Genomic DNA, 17,404 nt, shown 5'->3' with positions numbered 1-17,404 from the left:
GATGCTTCCAACCCTTGCCCTGGAAATCCTGGTGGGAAGCTTGCTGCTGGGAACTGCTCCAGCTGGGAGGCAAAGAGGCCTGACCATGGCTTTCTATCCCTTTTCCAGGGCAGAGCGTGTGACATCCCGGGGAAGGAGGACAGCCAGGACTTTGTGGTCTTGGTGCAAGCTCTGGAGGGAATCAGCCTTTCAGAAGACCAGATGAGCTCTGCCTGGGCTGTGCTGGCTGCCATTCTGCAGCTGGGGAACATCTGCTTTACCTCCTATGAGGTACACTGACCCTTGGCAGCTTGGCATTGGGTCACCAGTGCTGAACACCGCAGTTGTCCCGTGTGATAAGACCAAGGTTGTTATTTTTGGCTGAACATGATATGATCCGAAGACCATCTTGTTTCTTGGATATGAGATTTGAGACTGATCTAGGCAGGGACAGAAGATGGGAGGCAACCAAGGGCCACTAGAGCTTGGAGGACTGTTTGAGGAGTCAAAGTGAACCTAGATGGTGGTGTCCTGTCCTGGCTGTGTGACCTGTCTCTGTGCTGCTGAGATACTGTCAGAAGTATTAGTTTTATCTGGTGTCTCGTCCACAATCTAATCTGTTGTTCTCCGTTCTCTAGAAAGGATCATTTGAACATGCAGCCATTGCCAGTGATACCGAGATTCGGATTGTGGCTAATTTGTTGAGCATCTCAGCAGATCTCCTGCAGAGTGCTGTCACTCACCGAGTCACTGTGAGCACCTCTCTGTCCTTTCACATTTATCCCGAGAGATGTCATGCTCTGTCAGCAGAGCTCAGCTGCTACTCTGGGGGGTCCAAAATCTGGGAAGTAACTGCAGAAAAAGTGCCTCAAAATGGTTTCTGTGCTAGATCAGGAAGGATGTGCTGAACTTCTTGAGGAAACTCTCCGAGTGAAGAGTTGTAAAGTGGCAGGGCTCACATCTAAGAGGCTGTTTTCTAACATGAGATGGTTTTAGGCTTAACATCTTAGCTAGATGACTCTCCAACATAGATATGGAAGCAAAATTCTGTTTTTATTTTTTCCTTTACAGTGTGTGTGGGGAATAGTAAGATAATAAAAAGCTGTGATTTATTGTTGTGTGCCCAGGTGATGTCATATGATCGGATCTTCACCCCTCTGTCTGTAGAAGGAGCCATTGATGCCAGGTACTTCCTGCTGCTGTTTGTCTGAGCTGGTGAGATGCACCCAAGGGCTCTGTCTGCTGTAATTGTCTTTACTCCTCTCTTCCACTCAGAGACTCCATTGCCAAGACTCTGTATTACCTGCTCTTCGAATGGCTGCTGCTAAGGATCAACGAGTGGTTGGCTCCTTCAGAAACAGACTGCACCGTGGACATTGTGGACATTTATGGTTTTGAGGTTGCTCTTCCCATTCCTTTCATATTTCATGGGCTACAAGTGTGTGCACTGTCTCCAGTTGCTGATAGAGGTGGGAGGGAATTTGATCCTGTCTTTGCAGAAACAACGTTTTTTGCACCATGTAATTTAAGGTCTGCGGGTTTTATGCTTAGAATTCATGTTAAATTCTACACTTGGCCTAGTGTGTGGTGAGGACGATGGTATGTATACAAGTGGGGATGGGCATCCAAGAGGATATCTCTTTTTCTTCATGTTCCTTCACAGCTTGTTTTGTCCCTTCCTGTTCAACCTAGTCAATAAACCACGCTGAGAGCTTAGAACCCAAACATGAGATGATTTGGATTTCGCAGGGTCAATTGATTAAATCAAGTTGCCTGAACTAGGGGCTCAGATGAGCACTAGCTGGTGCTGGGTGTTATGCCGCAAAGGCACAGCCTTCTTGTGGGGCTGTGAGTTGGACGTGTGATGCCTTTTTGTCTTTGTAGGATCTAGAAGTGAACAGCTTAGAACAGCTCTGCATCAACTTTGCCAATGAGCATCTCCAGCATTTTTTCAGCCAGACTGTCATTGCCCAAGAGGAGGTAAGTGGAACTGCTGACAGCAGATGAGGGGCAGCACGTTTGGAATGAGCTGAGGCAGCAGCCCCTACAGGGCCTCCTTTCATGAGGAAGAATACACTAGCTTCTTGAAGAGTTAAATCAAATATTTTTGTTAACTCCTTGAATTTGTTCTGTTTTTGTAACTGGATTTGACTGGTTGATCTCTAACATGCAGGAGGAATACAGGCAAGAACAGTTACTTTGGATTCCCATTTCCAAGATGTACAGTGAGTCGTGCCTCAGTTTCATTTCTGCAAAACCCCATGGCATCTTGCGTGTCTTGGATGACCAGACTTCACTGCCTCAGGTGAGGAACCCTTCTTAGCCCTCTCACAGGATGGATATGGCAGGGTAGTTATACCCTTTAGCAGAAGTATTTTTGTCTTTACAGAGGTATATTATGTGTTTGTGCCATCAGTATAGTAGTGGCTTTTTGACCCACAGAATATGTTGAGCAGTAGGAAATGTGTTTGTCATCTCCTTTTCAGGCCACTGACCACACTTTCCTGCAGAAGTGTCATTACCATCACGGGGACAGCCCTTGGTACACCAAACCCAAGCTACCTCTGCCAGTCTTCACTATCAAACACTATGGGGGCCCTGTCACCTATCAGGTGAGCTCTGTGGGTTGGCAGGTGGCTCGGAGCAGTGGGTCTGAGTGGAAACATGCTGTGAGTGTCCAGAGGGAACAACCCCCAGTCTTTGTAACACACTGACACTCCAGAGGGATGTACAGTTAATCAGCAGTGAGGAGAGACAACCAGGGCTGACTGTGGGCAGAAGCAAAACAGGTAACTGGAATTACCTACTTTTTGCTCACACAAGAGCCTTGGAAAACCAGAAAAGCTGGTGCTGCTGAAGGGGACAAACTGATGTGTCAGAGCCTGTCTGGCAGCCTCTTCTACTGTGAGGGAGAGAAGGGCCATCCCTCCTCCAAGCAGCAGCTACTTTCCTCTCCATGCTTAGTGGCAAAAGGGACAGCAAGCTTCAGTCTCTAGCATTTGTTCCCAGCCTCCCTTTCCGCCTGTCTGTCCTAATCTCAGACACATGTGGGAGAGGCATCTGCCTCTCTGAGTTGTTGATCTGTACTCTTCATTAAATCAGACTTTGTCTTTGCAGGTCCACAAGTTTCTTGCTAAAAACCGTGACCAGCTGCGTCCTGAGGTGCTGGATATCTTCTCTCAGAGCCGCCTCAAGGTACTCGAGTGGGTGAGGTTGAGGATCTAGGCTTCAGGCACCTAACAGGCCCTTTACGGTTTTCATATGAGAAGCAGAAAGACTGGTGGGGAGAGTCTTAAAATTTATAGACTGCCTCAAGATGTAGCTGGGACAAAGAGTAAATTCCAGTTTCAGATAAAAAGGACTGCTCTTACCATGTGGTTGAGGGAGCTCTGGTTGTTCCTCTGTGTCTTTCCAGTTGGTGTCTCACATTTTCCAGAAGGCTAAGGCTGCCTATGATCAGCAAAGGGAGCTGGGGAGCAGAGGGAAAGGGCTCAAGCCTCAGGTTTCCACATTGGTGTCCAGATTTGAGCAGTCTCTGCAGGACCTCACAGCCAAGCTGAGAAGGTGAGAGATGCTGTTATGGTGCCATCCCTACTTTGGGCTGATCGCTGCACCCAGAAACTTCTCCCCCTTGCTTATTTTGGGATTGATTAGAGTGGGTGCTTGAGCAGGGTCTGGTTGTGAGGGCAGCATGAGAGGTTGGTGGTGTGTGGTGGAGAGAGGTGTCTTGGGCTGGTGGAGGCACTGCAAAGTCTGCCCGGATCAGCACAGAGAGGAGCTGGTGAAAGTTCCTTCTTTTCTTCTACTTTGCAGGAGCCATGCCTTCTTCATTCGGTGCATCACCCCTAATCCCAGAAAGGTAAGGTAGGATCCTGAGCAGCAGAAGTACTCCAGGCGTCTCCATCAGCTTGCTGGCTACAGTTGGGTTCAGACTTTTAATTTCAGTTGATAGCTAAGACTTCTCTTCCCCTTTTTTCTTCCCCTTCCTTTTTCTCGCACCCAACCCTGTGGCTCCGTGAGCTGACCACATGCCAGGGAATAAGAAACTAATGTCAACTGGACACCCGAAGGATTTGATGGGTAGTTTGTCCTGTCCCCCAGACCACTGGAAGATCTATCTGAGGACAGCCCAATAGAAGGAGCCCCTTTCTAAGCACCCAGCCCTCTGTCTCCTTTTATTTTTTTTCTTTCCTTTCTCCTTTTCCATTTTTAATTGTGCCTTATGTCCACAGCTGTCAAATATCTTTGATATGGAGTACGTTGCTTGTCAGCTGAGACATTCTGGGATACTGGAGGCCATCCGCATTAGAAAGGAGGGATACCCAGTCTGTTTTCCATTCCAGAACTTCCTAGCCAGGTAGTGGTTTATTGGCTTGCAGTTCCACTCAAGGCCTTGGTAGATCCCTGGCTTCCCTTATATCAGTTTATTGTCTTCCAGATATGGACTCCTGGCTGTGAGAAGACATGACTGCTTGGAGGAGAGGGAGGGCTGTGCAGCAGTGCTGTCCCACGTGGTGGGGAACCCCTCTGAACTCTATCAGATTGGAGTAACAAAGGTGCTACTTATAGAGAATCTCAAGCCCACAGTTCCAGCCATCTCTTTGCTGGGTGTCACCTGGGAGGGAGCACCTCAGCGCTTCTGCCCAGAGAGGAAGAACACTGCCTACCTCTGCCTCCATTTTGCTTTGCCTCCTGTCTTTGGTATAAGGGGAGGTTTTAGTGTTTTGGATGGAAAACCAGGAAATGCGGCTCCAGGTTGTTGTAGCAGCAGGGCCGCCTTGTTAGTCCAGCTAGCCCTCCTCCTTCCCTGTCTGCTAACCACCATCACTCCCCAATGACCTGCTCCTGAACAGTCTTCCACAACTGCCTCCGTCCCTCTCCCCTGTGTCCTCTTCCTAAGCCTCCTCCTCTCCCCTGTGGAAAGCTTCCTTCCCTTAGCAGAGGGTCTTGGAGGCAGCAAAGCCCCAGGGAGGTAAACCGGCAACTTTTTATTGTTGGTAACTCCTTAGAGAAGCTGGCAGCTTCTTTGTGGATCAGCAGCTGCTCCCTTTGCCCAGGTGTTCCTGAGGGAGAAGGCCAGGCAGCTGCTGGAGAGACGACGGAGCCAGAGACAGACCTGGGCCATTGTAACCCTCCAGAGGAACTTCCACCGCCTCCTCCACCGCAGGCGCCTCCGCGTTCTCCAGGAAAAAGTCACCATCATCCAGGCTTACTTCCGTGGTTACCAGGCAAGGTCAGGAGACAAAGGTCAGGCCAAGTCCTGCCCTGGTGCTCCTTCAGGATGAGGAGGTGAAGATGTCCCTGGCCAGGCCCCTGGCTGGGAAGTCATGGTAGATGAACTTACTGGAATGGCTGGAGCTCTCTGGAGCCCAGGGAGGTTGTGGAGGCAGTTCCTGATGAGACCAGGCTTAACAAGGGCTTAACACCACATCCAGGCTGGCTGGCTACATTAACCTTATGTTTGCCCAAATATCTTGAATTGAGTCCACAGTTTGCCCAAGCTTGTTGATACTTGCTTCTCATTTACAACTCTTCTCTTTCCACAACCCTCCAGGAAGCAATACAGAAGACGGAAGAAAACTTTGATGCAGTTTAAGATCATGGTTTTAATCTCCAAACCCTTTGTTCAAAAGAGGAAGCACTGGCAGGTAACAGCCCTCTTCTCAGGACATGTACTGTAAGAGCTATTTGTAGAGGGCTGGTGAGTGGGTGAGGCCAGGGCAGGGCTGGTCTTCAAGATGGTTTGTTGGAAATGAGGCAGTGATGTGGTAAAACTGTCTTTCATTCTCTGAGATAAATATAGTCAAAAAGAGCAATTACTGAGACTGAAACCTTTTCTCTGTAAACAAGGTACAGAATTGGTGAAGGCAGTACTTCTGTGAGTGTGAGCATCTCTAGGTGGCCTCACAGAAGACTTGAGTCTGTTCCAGCTCTGGGCTTGAGAGCAGCTGTTCTGCTCAGGCTGTAATGAGGCAGCACTCTTGCAGTTGCTCAGTTTAATTTCTGGTGTTATCCCAAATAGTGATGGAAATGGAAGATTTCTGTCCTCCCTTCACTGACCTCCCACAGCTACTTCAGGCTCTGGTGTCTTTAGCCTGTTGGAAATCAGCCAGGTTCATAGTCGAGCATGACAATAGGGTGGCAGTGGTTTGGGAAGATAGAAAACTGTCTGTATGAAAGCGCTTTGATTCTACCAAGAGTGTTGAATATATTGTGCACAACCTGTTAAAAATAAAATGGAAAATAGGAAATCAGAGGGCTTATGGTAGCAGCTGATGTCCATGTAGCAGGTTAACAGGTTAGGGAGGGAGGAAAGCAATGCAGCTGCTGGCTTGACTAATAAAGCATGGGAAAGAAAGTTCAAGTCAATGTTGGAAGACTCTGCAGAGGTGCCTTGTGCTGCACCCAGACCTGCGTGTGCTCCTTTTCCTCCTCCTGCCCCTTCCTACTTGGACAGGGTCCATCTTTTCTCTGCCCTGAGTAACCACAGCAGCGCTGCTGTTTTGAACCTGTTTCTCTTTCCCTGATACTTGCGTGCTGAAACCATAGCACGTACAGTAGCAGTAGCAACAATAAAGCTCTCAAAGTTCACCGGCTGGAGAGACCCAGCCCTCTTCCTCCTTTGCTCCCTCCCCGCAGCCCTGCCCTTTGGACTTTAGCATGCCTGCCATCCTTCCGAGCCCAGCCCTCGGAACATCCCATCTAGCTGTGCCCTCCTGCAGCACAGACAGGCAGGAGGGAGAGAGGGACAACCTCCTTTTCTACCTGGGAGCAGGCAGCAGGTGAGTTGGAGGGGTTTGGGGATGGTAGAGATAGAAAAAGGTAGAGCTGAGAGAGACACTCTTGCTGTCCCTCCTGGCCCCTTTGAAGGGTCCCTATTCACAGACAGTCACCCAGGTCTTGTTCAGGCTGCATTATCTCATCCTCGGGTGCTGGAGGAAGCAGGTGAATGTTTCTAACGTGTTTCTAACAACTCCTGTGTGTTCTTGTTTTTGTCCTGAGACCCCTTGAAAACCAGGCAAGGCAAGAAGAATGTGTTGGGGATGCTGAGCAGGCAGTGAAGGCTGCTGCTGTTCAGCTGTGGGGTGGGAGGCTTTGGTGCTTGAGCATAGCTAAGGGCTTTGCCTGAGCATCCCCTCCCCGTTCTGTGTGCTGAGTGCTAAGAAGGCCCTGCAGCTCTTTCATCATTTCATCTGCTGGAGCAAGACCTGGAGCTCCTGCCTGTCTATAGTGTCTGCTCCTGATAGCTGGACTTGCATCTTTTTCATTTTTTTCCCCCTTTCCTGACAGCAGGAGTTTGAAGAAGGGAACCAAAGGAGGAAGTCCCTGGCCAGTGGTGACACGGAGAACGGTCCCAGCCCAGGAATGGTAGGTTCACCAGAGTCCTGGAGAGTCTGAGACAAAATGGAACAGGCTTTCAGGGCATTCCTGTGTGCCCCCAGGCTTGAGGCACTGATGGATGGGGATTCTCTGGGGTTCCTGTGAGATAGAAGAACAAGAGTGTTGAACACTGGAAACATTCTTAGGGATTGTAGATTCTGGATAAAAACATGCAGAATGGGGGCATCCAAATGACTCACTGTCCTCTGGGAACCTTTCTGCCTGGCCTTAAAATGAGGCCTTTGCCCTCTTTGCTCATCCTGTCAATCCCTGTGGAGGGGATGGATTTGGCTAGTGAATTGCTAGGGAAGTTGAGAATGTTCAACCCTTTGCAGGAACACAAGGTTTGTGAGGTGATGTAAACTTGATGCTGCTGCACTCACGCAAAGAACAAGGACATGCCTGTGATCTAGTGCTGAATTTCCCAGTGGGAATTTTAGAACTTTTCCTTAAAACCTGGTTTGGGATTTCCATTTTTATTTATTCATAACTTTTGGAAAACCTGGAATTTCACTATGGGCCACCTTCTTTATTTCCACCCTTCTTGTTACTGTGTGGGTGTTGAGTTGAAACTGTACCACCTTATCCTTGCCCCTGGGGCTCCTTTGAAAGTGAGGCAGGGAAAGTTTGGTCGTCACATTGTCACCTCCCATTTTGTGTGGATTTAGCAGTAATGACTATAGGAGTATCCACCTCTGGGAGCTCTTAAAATACCACCCACTTCTTCAGGTTTGGGTCCAGCAAGGTGGAATTTCACAGTAGACTTCCTGAATACTCCACTGAGGAACTTCTTTTAAAATCAAAGACTTTAGGGTGAGCAAAATCAAACTATTTCAAAAATGATGTAAATCTGTTGTTAATTGCTGAGATATTATTTAGAGATGCCAGAACATTAGGCTGGTGAGAACTGGCTTAATTACGTTTATTTTATTATCATTTTTAATGGCTGTTTTGCTCTTTTAAATAGCTTCTTCATCTGGGTAGTCTTGTCAGAAATAAATAAGCCTCCCTGGCCAGAAAAGTACCTGCCCTGAACTGAGACTAATAGGAAGCAGCAAAATTACTGCTGCTCTTCGGATGCTTAAGTCCTTGTTATGGTGGCTTTACCCAGTCTCAGCAGAACAGAGTCCAGGTTTAGCTGCTGATTCACCTGCAGGAAATACCCATTTCTGGTACCCAGGTGGTTGACTTACTCCCTCTCTCCACAGGATGTGGGACTGCTGGAGATCCCTGCAGAACTTGCTGCCCTCTTGCACTTAGCTGAAGGTTAGAAACTCTCTCTCCTTTCCTCCCTCTCCTGCACTGTTTTGTTTTATTATCTTGTTTTCTAGCAGCTGGTGTGTCTGTTCTACCTGCTGTCTCTCACGTGATTTTATTATTATTGCAGTGTAATTATGATAAAGGCAAATGGATGTTGTATATATGTGTGTTTTATTTATTATTATTATTTTCAAATCACTAGAATGTCACTAATCAAAATGATTTTTCTGGTGCTTGACTTGATCTTGAACAAGAAGTTATTCATAGTTTCATTTCTTCTGTTGACTCTTTATACAATGTACATAGGTAAGTTGCAAAAGTGTTGAGGCAGGAATTGCCTCCTTGGCACATAGGCAGATCATCTAATAAAATGTCAGGTGTGTCTTTGACCTTCAATATAGTGCAATAGTAGGTAATAATCAGAAGAACCTTGTGAACTGGAGCAAACTGTGCTGAATTCCCTATGACTCTGTTCTTTTTGGCAATTGAAACATCAGGTGTTGACTGTCCTTTAGGTATTATGCAGGCTAAGAGTCTGAAAGATCAGAACTGTCAAAGCTCCCCACTGAGGGTAGACCTTGTGCACTCACATTCATGACAATGTGCCTGCTTAGTGGACTGGGGACTGTAGAGGTGGGCTGAGTGTCTCTAAAAGCCAAGGCATCTGGCACAGATGCTCAGGTGTGGGTAGATACATGGAGCAGCCATGCAGTGCCTTGCACTACAAGTCAGATATACTCTGATGACATTCCTGACTGCCAGAACATGGGAATTTTTTTCTCTTCCAGATCAATACCAAGCACAAGCCAAGCAGATAACTGAGACGTTGCCTCCAGAGGTCAAAGTCAAAGATGATCTTTCCCTCCCGCCTGCCATCAACAGCTACCCCTTCTCCACCTTCATCAAGTCCCACTTCCAGGTGGGAACCTTGTTGATATTTTCCCCTTGCTTCATATGGGTAGGACATGCTAGGTCTAGTAACACCAAGTACAAATGTTTCTATTCTTCTCTTTTCTTTTAGAATACAGATTTCCCTGCCCCTGGTCAGCCTCTTCATCACCCCTTAACCCATCTGGAAGTTGAACACCGGGAGAGCGCGCTTGAGATCAACAAACTGGTGAGAGATCTCTTCCTTTACTAGGGCCTTATTGAAGAACAGGTGAATGTAATATAGAATGTTTTGATGCCTCCATACTAGATGCTGAAGCGCATGGTGGTTACTACTGTTCTTAAAATTTAGGATTATATGGTGTGCTGGGAGAGAAGAACTCCTTCTAGGTGTTGGAACTGTCTAGCATAAACCACATACAGCCCTGAAAGATTTCTGTGGTTGTTGGTGAGGGACAGACCAGCCCTAGAGGGTAAATGTTATCTTTATTGGAGCAATTACGTAAAACCTAGAAGGTAAAGGGAGTCTCAGTTGGGGTTTTACTACGATCCAAATGACAGTTGGACTCCAAGTGCCTAGTTGGCAGTCTTGGCACTTGGCAGGGCATATAGGAATTAGATTGCTAAAATTGTGTTTCACAATGTTGCAGTAGCAATATGTGATATAATAGAAAGGAAAATCTCCCCCCCATCAAGCACTTATTCTTCTGCGTCAGTCAGAAAAACAGGTTTATTGAACGCAGGTAAAACACACTTGTACCATACAGCACATAACAGGGGACAGTGAACTGTGGCATGGAGGCTGGAGCAAGTGGCCACAGGGACTTTGTCATCAAGAAAACGCTCCCTGGAACCACACCTAGTTCTTAGTGTTGGTGTAATGAGAGACACCATAATATCCTGTATCAGCAGGGTCCTGTGCTGCTGCATCGTGAAGGCAGCGATAGCAATTGTTCTTTGAAATCAAAAACTTAGTTTCCTATATAAGGAGCTCACTTTCCATATCAGGCCCAGCCCTGTTCTCTGTGGATGTAGAAAGTACATCTCTTCTCAAAAATGATGATTTTTCTCTCTGAAAATAGAATGAGTCTTCAGAGAATTTGTGAGTAAATCTGTTAAGTCCGTTTGGGAGTTACATGTGATTAAAATAAGTCCTTTAGGAAATGTAATACCTCAAACCAGTCTTTTGTTTTCTCTCAGTGATCTTGATTATAGGAGAACACAAGCTCACTGAAGCCTTGTGAATAGGATTGTGTTTAAGCAGATTACTGTTATTTTTCCTAGAGATTAAATACTATTTTCTCTATTGCTAATCAAAATATACAGCTGTTTCTCCAGCAAAGACTCTAGTGCACAGGGACTTAAGACAAAAAATTCCATGGAGAACTAAACAACTTCCATCTCTGATTTTTCTCAGTAGTCTCTGGCACGTTTTAAGAAGTGTTGTTCGCCCAGATAAAATAGACCATCATTCCTAAGTGTCCTTTCCAAAGATGTCCGTGGTTCATTGTAGAAGATTTTCAATCTAATGACATATTATAGAGGCTGAAAATAAATTATTCTGTATCTAAGTGTGAAAAATAGAATTTACAGTAAACCTATGATGCTGATGTGCATAGAAAGGAGCTGAATCATTGCTGTCATTGCTTAAGTGAATTGTTTGAGCATAACATGTGTCATGCTACTTGGTATAACATAAATGCACCAAAGTGGATGGTGTTGTTGGTTTTTTTTTTTTTTTTTTTTTTTTTTTTTTTTTTTAACATTCAGCTGTTAGGCTGCATTTCCTTGTGTTTGGATCTCTGAATGTTTCAGAGAGATCAGCTCTGAATCAATTTGGTTCTCATAGGTTTCTTTGCAGCTAAGCAGCCTGTAGGCTCAGTCTCCAGAAGAAATAGCCCATGGTAAATTGTCATCTGTCTGAGCTCTGATGCCCAGAGAAGGGGAGTTGCATGAGCAAATAGTGAGTCAGAGGCAGAATAAGGACTGGTCTGAAGAAGTCCTGACACGTAGTCAGAGTCCCATCCCTATGAACACTGTCCCCTGAATTGCCCAGAAATTGGGTGGTGCATGAAAACAGCACACTCAGATTTGAGTGTTGCCTGCCCTTCCTAGGGTCACAAACACCCTGATGTCTACAACTCGGATCTTTGAGGTTACTTTGCAGCTAAAACTCTCCCTTTTTCCCTGGATGCTCTAGATTTTGCGGTTCATTGGTGACAAGAACCTCCCTGGCTGGCAGGAGGTGCTTCTGGGCAACTACATTGTTGGCAGAGGTTTGAAGAACTTGTCCCTGCGTGACGAAATCCTCAGCCAGGTGGTCAGTCAGGCATGGAAGAACCCAGACATGGAGCAGGGCCGGCGAGCCTGGGTCCTCATGACAACCTTGCTGAGCTCCTTTGCTCCCTCGCCAGCGCTGGAGAAGCCATTACTGAAGTAAGGAGGAGGGAAGAGCTGGTTTTGCTTTGATTAGGGTTGAGAGAGATGAGCAATGTGCTCAAGGCCAGCTGCCCTTTGCAGATTTGTCTCAGACCATGGCATGGAAGGTTACAATGCTGTTTGCCAACGCAAGATCTTGACAACAAAACCACACACAGAGATTGACCCAGCAGCCTCCCGAGCCTACCCTCCCACTCAGCTGGAGTGGACTGCAAACCAGAGAAAGGGGAAGATGGTGCTGGATGTCCATACCTTTAATGGTAACTTGTGCTTCTACCCTTTCCCCGTTCCCTAGTCCCTGATGACTCCTCCAGCGCAGAAATCAGCATTTAGAAAATATTCCACCAGCTCAATGAAGGGTGATCTTAATCCAGATCTGGTGAAGAATGTCTGAATCCAGACCCCAACCTGAGCCTGCTCAGCTCAGACCTGCTACTCAGGCATCCTGAGTGATGGGGTTCTTCTGGATTTGGGCCCATCTCAGCAGACGTCGCTGTCTGGTGGTGCATATCTCTGGACCTTATTTTCCTGTTAGCCTTTACTGCATAGGCCCGATCGCAGCACCCACTGGTTTTGTTACTGACTTTCTGAGCCTTTCTCCTCACTCAGATATTGGGTCATGCTGCTCCCTGCTCAGAAGCTCTGAGCAGGGCATCTCTCCTCTGCCTTGCTAGTGAGGGGAGCAATGACCCAGACAGGCCACAGTATTGTGAGCACTTCCACCTGTTGGAAATGCTTGGAGCTGGGCTCTGCCTGGGCTCTCCAGAGTCTTGGTGTTGCTTAGGGCCTTGCCAGGGGCTGTGTGCACTGACTCTCTCTTTTCTGGGCTATAGAGGAGAAGTTCTCAGCTGAAGTGGAGTCCTGGATGACCGGGGAGCAGTATGCAGCCTGGCTCCTGAACGCGAGGTACTGCCAGAGGGTGGGAGAAGATCTAGGGCTGTGAAAGAGGCCAGTGATCAGATTGGTCAGGGCTGCAGATCTACACAGAGCTTGCTCAGGTGAAAATACCCTCTCTTTTCACCTTCCCAGCATGTGCTCGTTCCGTCTGCCTCCCATATGTGTGCAGGTTTCCCTAGGTCACACTTGTGAATTCTCTATTCCTGTCAGAGCTGCTTCAGAGAAAAGATGCAAAAAGAACAAATCTTAAGTGATTCTAGTTTCTTCCCGATCTTGTGCATGTAATCATTGGTTCATACCTGAAAGCTTAAGGACTTTACCAAGGAGATGCAAGGCAAGAGGAAACTGAATGCAGTATTTCCCTTTCTGTCTTTCCCCAACCTGCCGTGTCATCTCTCTCCTTCCTTTCCCTGTTACCAGGGGCTGTGATAAGAACACTCGAGGATGGTCTGTCTCCATGTTCACTGGCGACACGTGGCAGAATCTACTGGGCTGTGACTTTGTGCTGGACCTCATTGGAGAGATGGAGGAGGCCAGGAGCCCCAGTAACTCCTCTCGATCCTCAGTCACATACCCCCTCGCCCCTGAACAGGACTTCCAGAACTCTACCCTGGATCTGTGAGTCGCCTCATCCTCCTGCTCCACCACTGGTCCTGTTACCCAGTGCTCCATGTCTCCTTACATCACTGTACTGGGCTCGTCTCCTTTTCCCTTCAACAGGATCCCCCCTGCTCCAGGCATCCGGGCCCCTACCTTCCCACCACCTAGTCTCCCTCCAGACTTCAACCACCTTTACTCAGGTGAGCTCCTGCCCAGGGCTGTGGGTAGCATTGGGAAGGGTGAGCTTAGGACAGAGAGGGGACAATGACTTTTCTCCTGAGAAGTAAAGATAAGGTGGGGGTTGTGCTCTACAACATGGCTGTTTAAGAAAGACTGGAAGGAGGGGGATGCTCCTTATCTGTCTTTCCACCAGACTTCTCTCTGCTCTTAGGTGAAAGATTCAGAGACGACCCGAGGACTCCTGTGGGCTTGGATCACTATGTGGATGATCTCTTCAGCCCTGTGCTGCATCAAGGCTCCAGGGTACCGGTAGGTCCCTTCCTGTTCCTCCCTTTCTGCCTGCAGCTCTCCTCTCACGCTGACTCCCTCAAGCATCCTCTGCCTTTCCTCAGCTCAGACAACTGTTTGGATGGCTCCCCCGCTGTGAAATCCATTTCTCTGAACACAGACAATTCTGTTCTTCTGTTGATGCAGGACATGGAGAGTGGGGAGAGTCTGACTGGGCGCATGAAAGGAGGTGGGAGGATTGGACCCACACAGAGAGGAATCTTTCCTTCTACAGGTCTGTAAGGGGATGGGGGCAGCTAGAAACCTGTGGGGATACATGTGCTTGAATGCCTCAAGTGCTAATTATTGCGTGGGCTCAGCTAATTCATGAAGAGCACTGGGCTTCCAGCTTAGGTAACTAGAATTTGTACCACTCCCTCCCAGGTGCTGGGAGAGACAGATGCTTTGGAGAAGGTGCCTATGAACGGGTGTCACCTTTGTCTTGCCTTGAACTTCTGTCCTGAGTTGGTCTAGGACATAAGGCAGCAGGTAGTTTGCTCCTGACCCAGACCACCTCTTCCTTAGGCCAATATTTTAAGTCCTTCATTGATGCCAATGCACCTTGTACTTTCCCCAAACAATTACTGCCTTTCTCAGGTGAGGGTTTTAATCTTTCTCATTGCTTCTTTACAGACTTTCCTGTTATCTCTAGCTATACCGTGGGTTAGTAAGTCTGAGCCTTGTAGAGGTTCTGGTTTGTGTGTTTGACTGCTTTATTATTTTGTTGTTTGTGTGGAGCACAAGACTATTATTTTAAAGCTATTTTCAGCAGAGTGGAGTCAAACCCCACTATATTAATGACACTGAAACACCTGCATGTGTAGGAAAACTGCCAGCTGTTTCAGAAAGGTGGGGGTTGTCTTGTCCCTGTCTGTGGTAAGACTGAAGCTACTTAGGACTATTGGAAAGGCTTAGGGACCTGACCATAGGCCCTATTTCAGATCACTGGCATAAGACCAGTTTGTCACATGTGGCTAGTCATGTCATTCTTGCTGCGCCATGGAAGAAATCTGTGCCCCTTGGCCAAATGTGAAATTTTGCCCTTCTCTTCGGGTAGGCAGTCGCAAATCAGCAGACCTAGGCTGCATGCTGCTCTCCTGGCTGACACTGCTCTTTGTGCCTCTTGCTCTGCTGGCCTTGTCAAGGGGGTTTCTCTTAGACCTGAAGGATATGGTCCTGAGGCTGCTGAAACAGACTCTTGATTCCTGCTACTGAAAAGCTTGTCAGGCCACACATTTCCCTTTGACTTCCTTTTTCACCTGAGCTTTGCTGTGTGCAAAGAGATGAGCCCTTCACGTGTGCCTGCCCGGTGTGTGTGGAGAGAGCCAGAGGTACCCAGCTGACGTGTCATGTTCTGCAGGACCGATAGGACTTTCTGATCTAGGATTCCCTGTGTATGTGTCTCCTTGCCTCCAGGCCTCCCTGCAATGATGCAAGTACCAGCTTACCAGCCTATGCCTGCAATGGCAGGAATGATGCCAGCATCCATGCCCATGATGCCAGGGCTTGGTGGGATGGCACCGATGCCAGGTAATAACACATTTTTTCAGTAACTGTACAGGGAAAGAGAAGGGAAAGGCTTGCATCCTAACAAGTACATTTGAATATTAGTAGTATTTTGTCATTGTAGCACTTCAGACCTTTTTTTGGAAATCACAGACTCTGTAGTGAGGAGGTTCAGCAGCTGCCTCTGCAGTGCAGCTGCTCTGCAGTGCAGTGTGGCAGCTGTGCAGCCACATGTCAGTGCAGTGTGATCTGTGCAGGGGCTGAAAGCAGGGCCAAGTGTTTCAGGAGCAGGTGAGCTGAGTGTGTAGCTCTGAGACACAGATGGGCCAGGCAGGCTGCTCTGGGCTGGTGCTCAGACACAGATTGTGCACAGGTGTTGGCAGATGTGTGTGTGTGTCTCTTGCAGCCATGGTTATGCCCCAGGCGCAGCCTATGGTTCCAGCAGTGGATCCCAATCAGTTAGCAGCACAACAGCAAGCCTTCATCAACCAGCAAGCCATGCTCATGGTGAGTGAAAGGGAGAGGGTGAGAACAGCCCAGGAATAGGGGAAGAAAATCACATTAGCGTGTGTGAGTTATGAAAGATGAGCCGTATTTATCTCCTGCCTTGGACCTGCTTTGTAGCACTGTGGGCTTATGTGCTGCTGGGTAGGTGTGCTGAGTTGGGGTTATTCAAGACTGCAGAGCTCCCCTCTTTGTCGCTTTGAGAAGATAGGGGCATTGAAGCACCACAGAGAAAGAAGTGTGGTAAGAGCAGGTCCTGAGAGGCCTTAGCTGTACTTCCCCAATGGATTTGCTAGGGATGCAAATCTAAAGTATTCCACTTTCTGCACAAAACCTTGTGAAAGCAGGAGGGCCTCAGGCTACATCACTTAAAGCAGAGTGTTGCCAGGAGCTCTGAAGGCCTCTCCTGCCTATGAAGGCAGGGGACAGGGAATTGTGATTGCTGGTGAAGGAATGGGGGAGCCTGACTGATAGCGGATGTGTGTGAGGCCTAGGGCCCATGTATGCTGCAATTCCTTCCTCCAGGCCCAGCAGATGACCCTTCAAGCCATGAGCATGTCCCAACAACAACAGCAGCAGCAGCAGCTACGGCAGCGGCGGCAGCAGTCTCCTGAGAACTCGAGGCAGAGAGGCTCAACTCCACCACGAGCCCGAGCCCCTTCCCCCAAGCCCAGGGCGTCTCCCAGCACCCAAAATGTTGCACAGCCACCAAAGTCTCCTGAAGCTCCAGCTCAGGCAGAAAAAACGGTACAAGGAACCAATGGTGCTGGGGAGTTGGGTTTGCATGACATACTGTTTGGTCTGCTCCCCTTCCACTCTGGCAGTGGTTTGGCAGAAAGGAAGCCAGAGAGAGCTATTTTCATCTATGAAACAGACCTTTTAAATTTTACCTGTTGAGGCTTAAAGGTCCAGGGTCAGACGTTGGTGACATTTAGATCCGTAGAGTCAGCTGCGGTATGAGCCAATTCATTCCCAGCTGAGCTAAGTTTCAATAGGAAACTCATGGTTTTGAAATCTTTGTCCTCCAGCAAGCTGTCTCGGTGCTGTAGCATCCTCTTCCTCCTCTGGACTTGGTTGATGTTTTCTTGGGTCAGAGCCCAATCTTGTGGGACACTGCCAGATGGGGAGAAGTTCTGCTTTAGGGTCCAACCCTAGCGAGGGAGGGTCATCTTCTGAGTTCATGGTCACCCTGGAGGTGTCCCTGCTGGCTAAACTGACTGACCACGTTGTGAACTGTTTGCAGACTTCTGCCTACACAGAAGACCAGTTCTCTGACAGTGAAGATGATGACAACCCTCGGGAGACTTTCCAGCAGAAGAAAGAGTATTTCCAGAAGATGGGTGAGCCTCTATCACCTTGGATATTTCACTCATCGTAGCATCTTGCTTTTCAGCTGTTCGCATCATAACAGCAGGGTTCCTTGTGTGGAATCCAGCTGATTCCT

At 48.0% G+C, this 17,404-nt stretch overlaps 1 protein-coding gene across 1 annotated transcript in view; it reads left to right on the top strand.

The window, feature by feature from the left end:
* Positions 1 to 17,404, top strand: part of MYO15B (myosin XVB) — a 40,341-nt gene that overhangs the window by 10,376 nt on the left and 12,561 nt on the right. Inside the window, exons 10-39 of the mRNA XM_088535965.1 lie at positions 109 to 270; positions 618 to 731; positions 1,107 to 1,165; positions 1,255 to 1,378; positions 1,864 to 1,959; positions 2,153 to 2,284; positions 2,466 to 2,591; positions 3,097 to 3,174; positions 3,395 to 3,543; positions 3,793 to 3,838; positions 4,212 to 4,336; positions 4,418 to 4,535; positions 5,037 to 5,212; positions 5,534 to 5,623; positions 6,752 to 6,761; positions 7,273 to 7,347; positions 8,568 to 8,625; positions 9,408 to 9,538; positions 9,641 to 9,736; positions 11,708 to 11,943; positions 12,028 to 12,206; positions 12,780 to 12,852; positions 13,264 to 13,461; positions 13,564 to 13,643; positions 13,835 to 13,932; positions 14,098 to 14,185; positions 15,367 to 15,480; positions 15,863 to 15,963; positions 16,486 to 16,707; positions 17,204 to 17,300. Of these exons, the coding sequence (XP_088392091.1) occupies positions 109 to 270; positions 618 to 731; positions 1,107 to 1,165; positions 1,255 to 1,378; positions 1,864 to 1,959; positions 2,153 to 2,284; positions 2,466 to 2,591; positions 3,097 to 3,174; positions 3,395 to 3,543; positions 3,793 to 3,838; positions 4,212 to 4,336; positions 4,418 to 4,535; positions 5,037 to 5,212; positions 5,534 to 5,623; positions 6,752 to 6,761; positions 7,273 to 7,347; positions 8,568 to 8,625; positions 9,408 to 9,538; positions 9,641 to 9,736; positions 11,708 to 11,943; positions 12,028 to 12,206; positions 12,780 to 12,852; positions 13,264 to 13,461; positions 13,564 to 13,643; positions 13,835 to 13,932; positions 14,098 to 14,185; positions 15,367 to 15,480; positions 15,863 to 15,963; positions 16,486 to 16,707; positions 17,204 to 17,300 (3,451 nt within the window). The remainder of the gene's footprint in view (positions 1 to 108; positions 271 to 617; positions 732 to 1,106; positions 1,166 to 1,254; positions 1,379 to 1,863; positions 1,960 to 2,152; positions 2,285 to 2,465; positions 2,592 to 3,096; positions 3,175 to 3,394; positions 3,544 to 3,792; positions 3,839 to 4,211; positions 4,337 to 4,417; positions 4,536 to 5,036; positions 5,213 to 5,533; positions 5,624 to 6,751; positions 6,762 to 7,272; positions 7,348 to 8,567; positions 8,626 to 9,407; positions 9,539 to 9,640; positions 9,737 to 11,707; positions 11,944 to 12,027; positions 12,207 to 12,779; positions 12,853 to 13,263; positions 13,462 to 13,563; positions 13,644 to 13,834; positions 13,933 to 14,097; positions 14,186 to 15,366; positions 15,481 to 15,862; positions 15,964 to 16,485; positions 16,708 to 17,203; positions 17,301 to 17,404) is intronic.

This window comes from Tinamus guttatus, unplaced genomic scaffold, assembly GCF_059628265.1.
Source record: "Tinamus guttatus ecotype Peru unplaced genomic scaffold, ASM5962826v1 Tinamus_guttatus_pri_ptg000649l, whole genome shotgun sequence".
Classification (NCBI taxonomy): Eukaryota; Metazoa; Chordata; class Aves; order Tinamiformes; family Tinamidae; genus Tinamus; species Tinamus guttatus.
The sequence above is the reverse complement of the archived record's forward strand: the minus strand, read 5'-3'. Positions and strand labels throughout refer to the sequence as shown.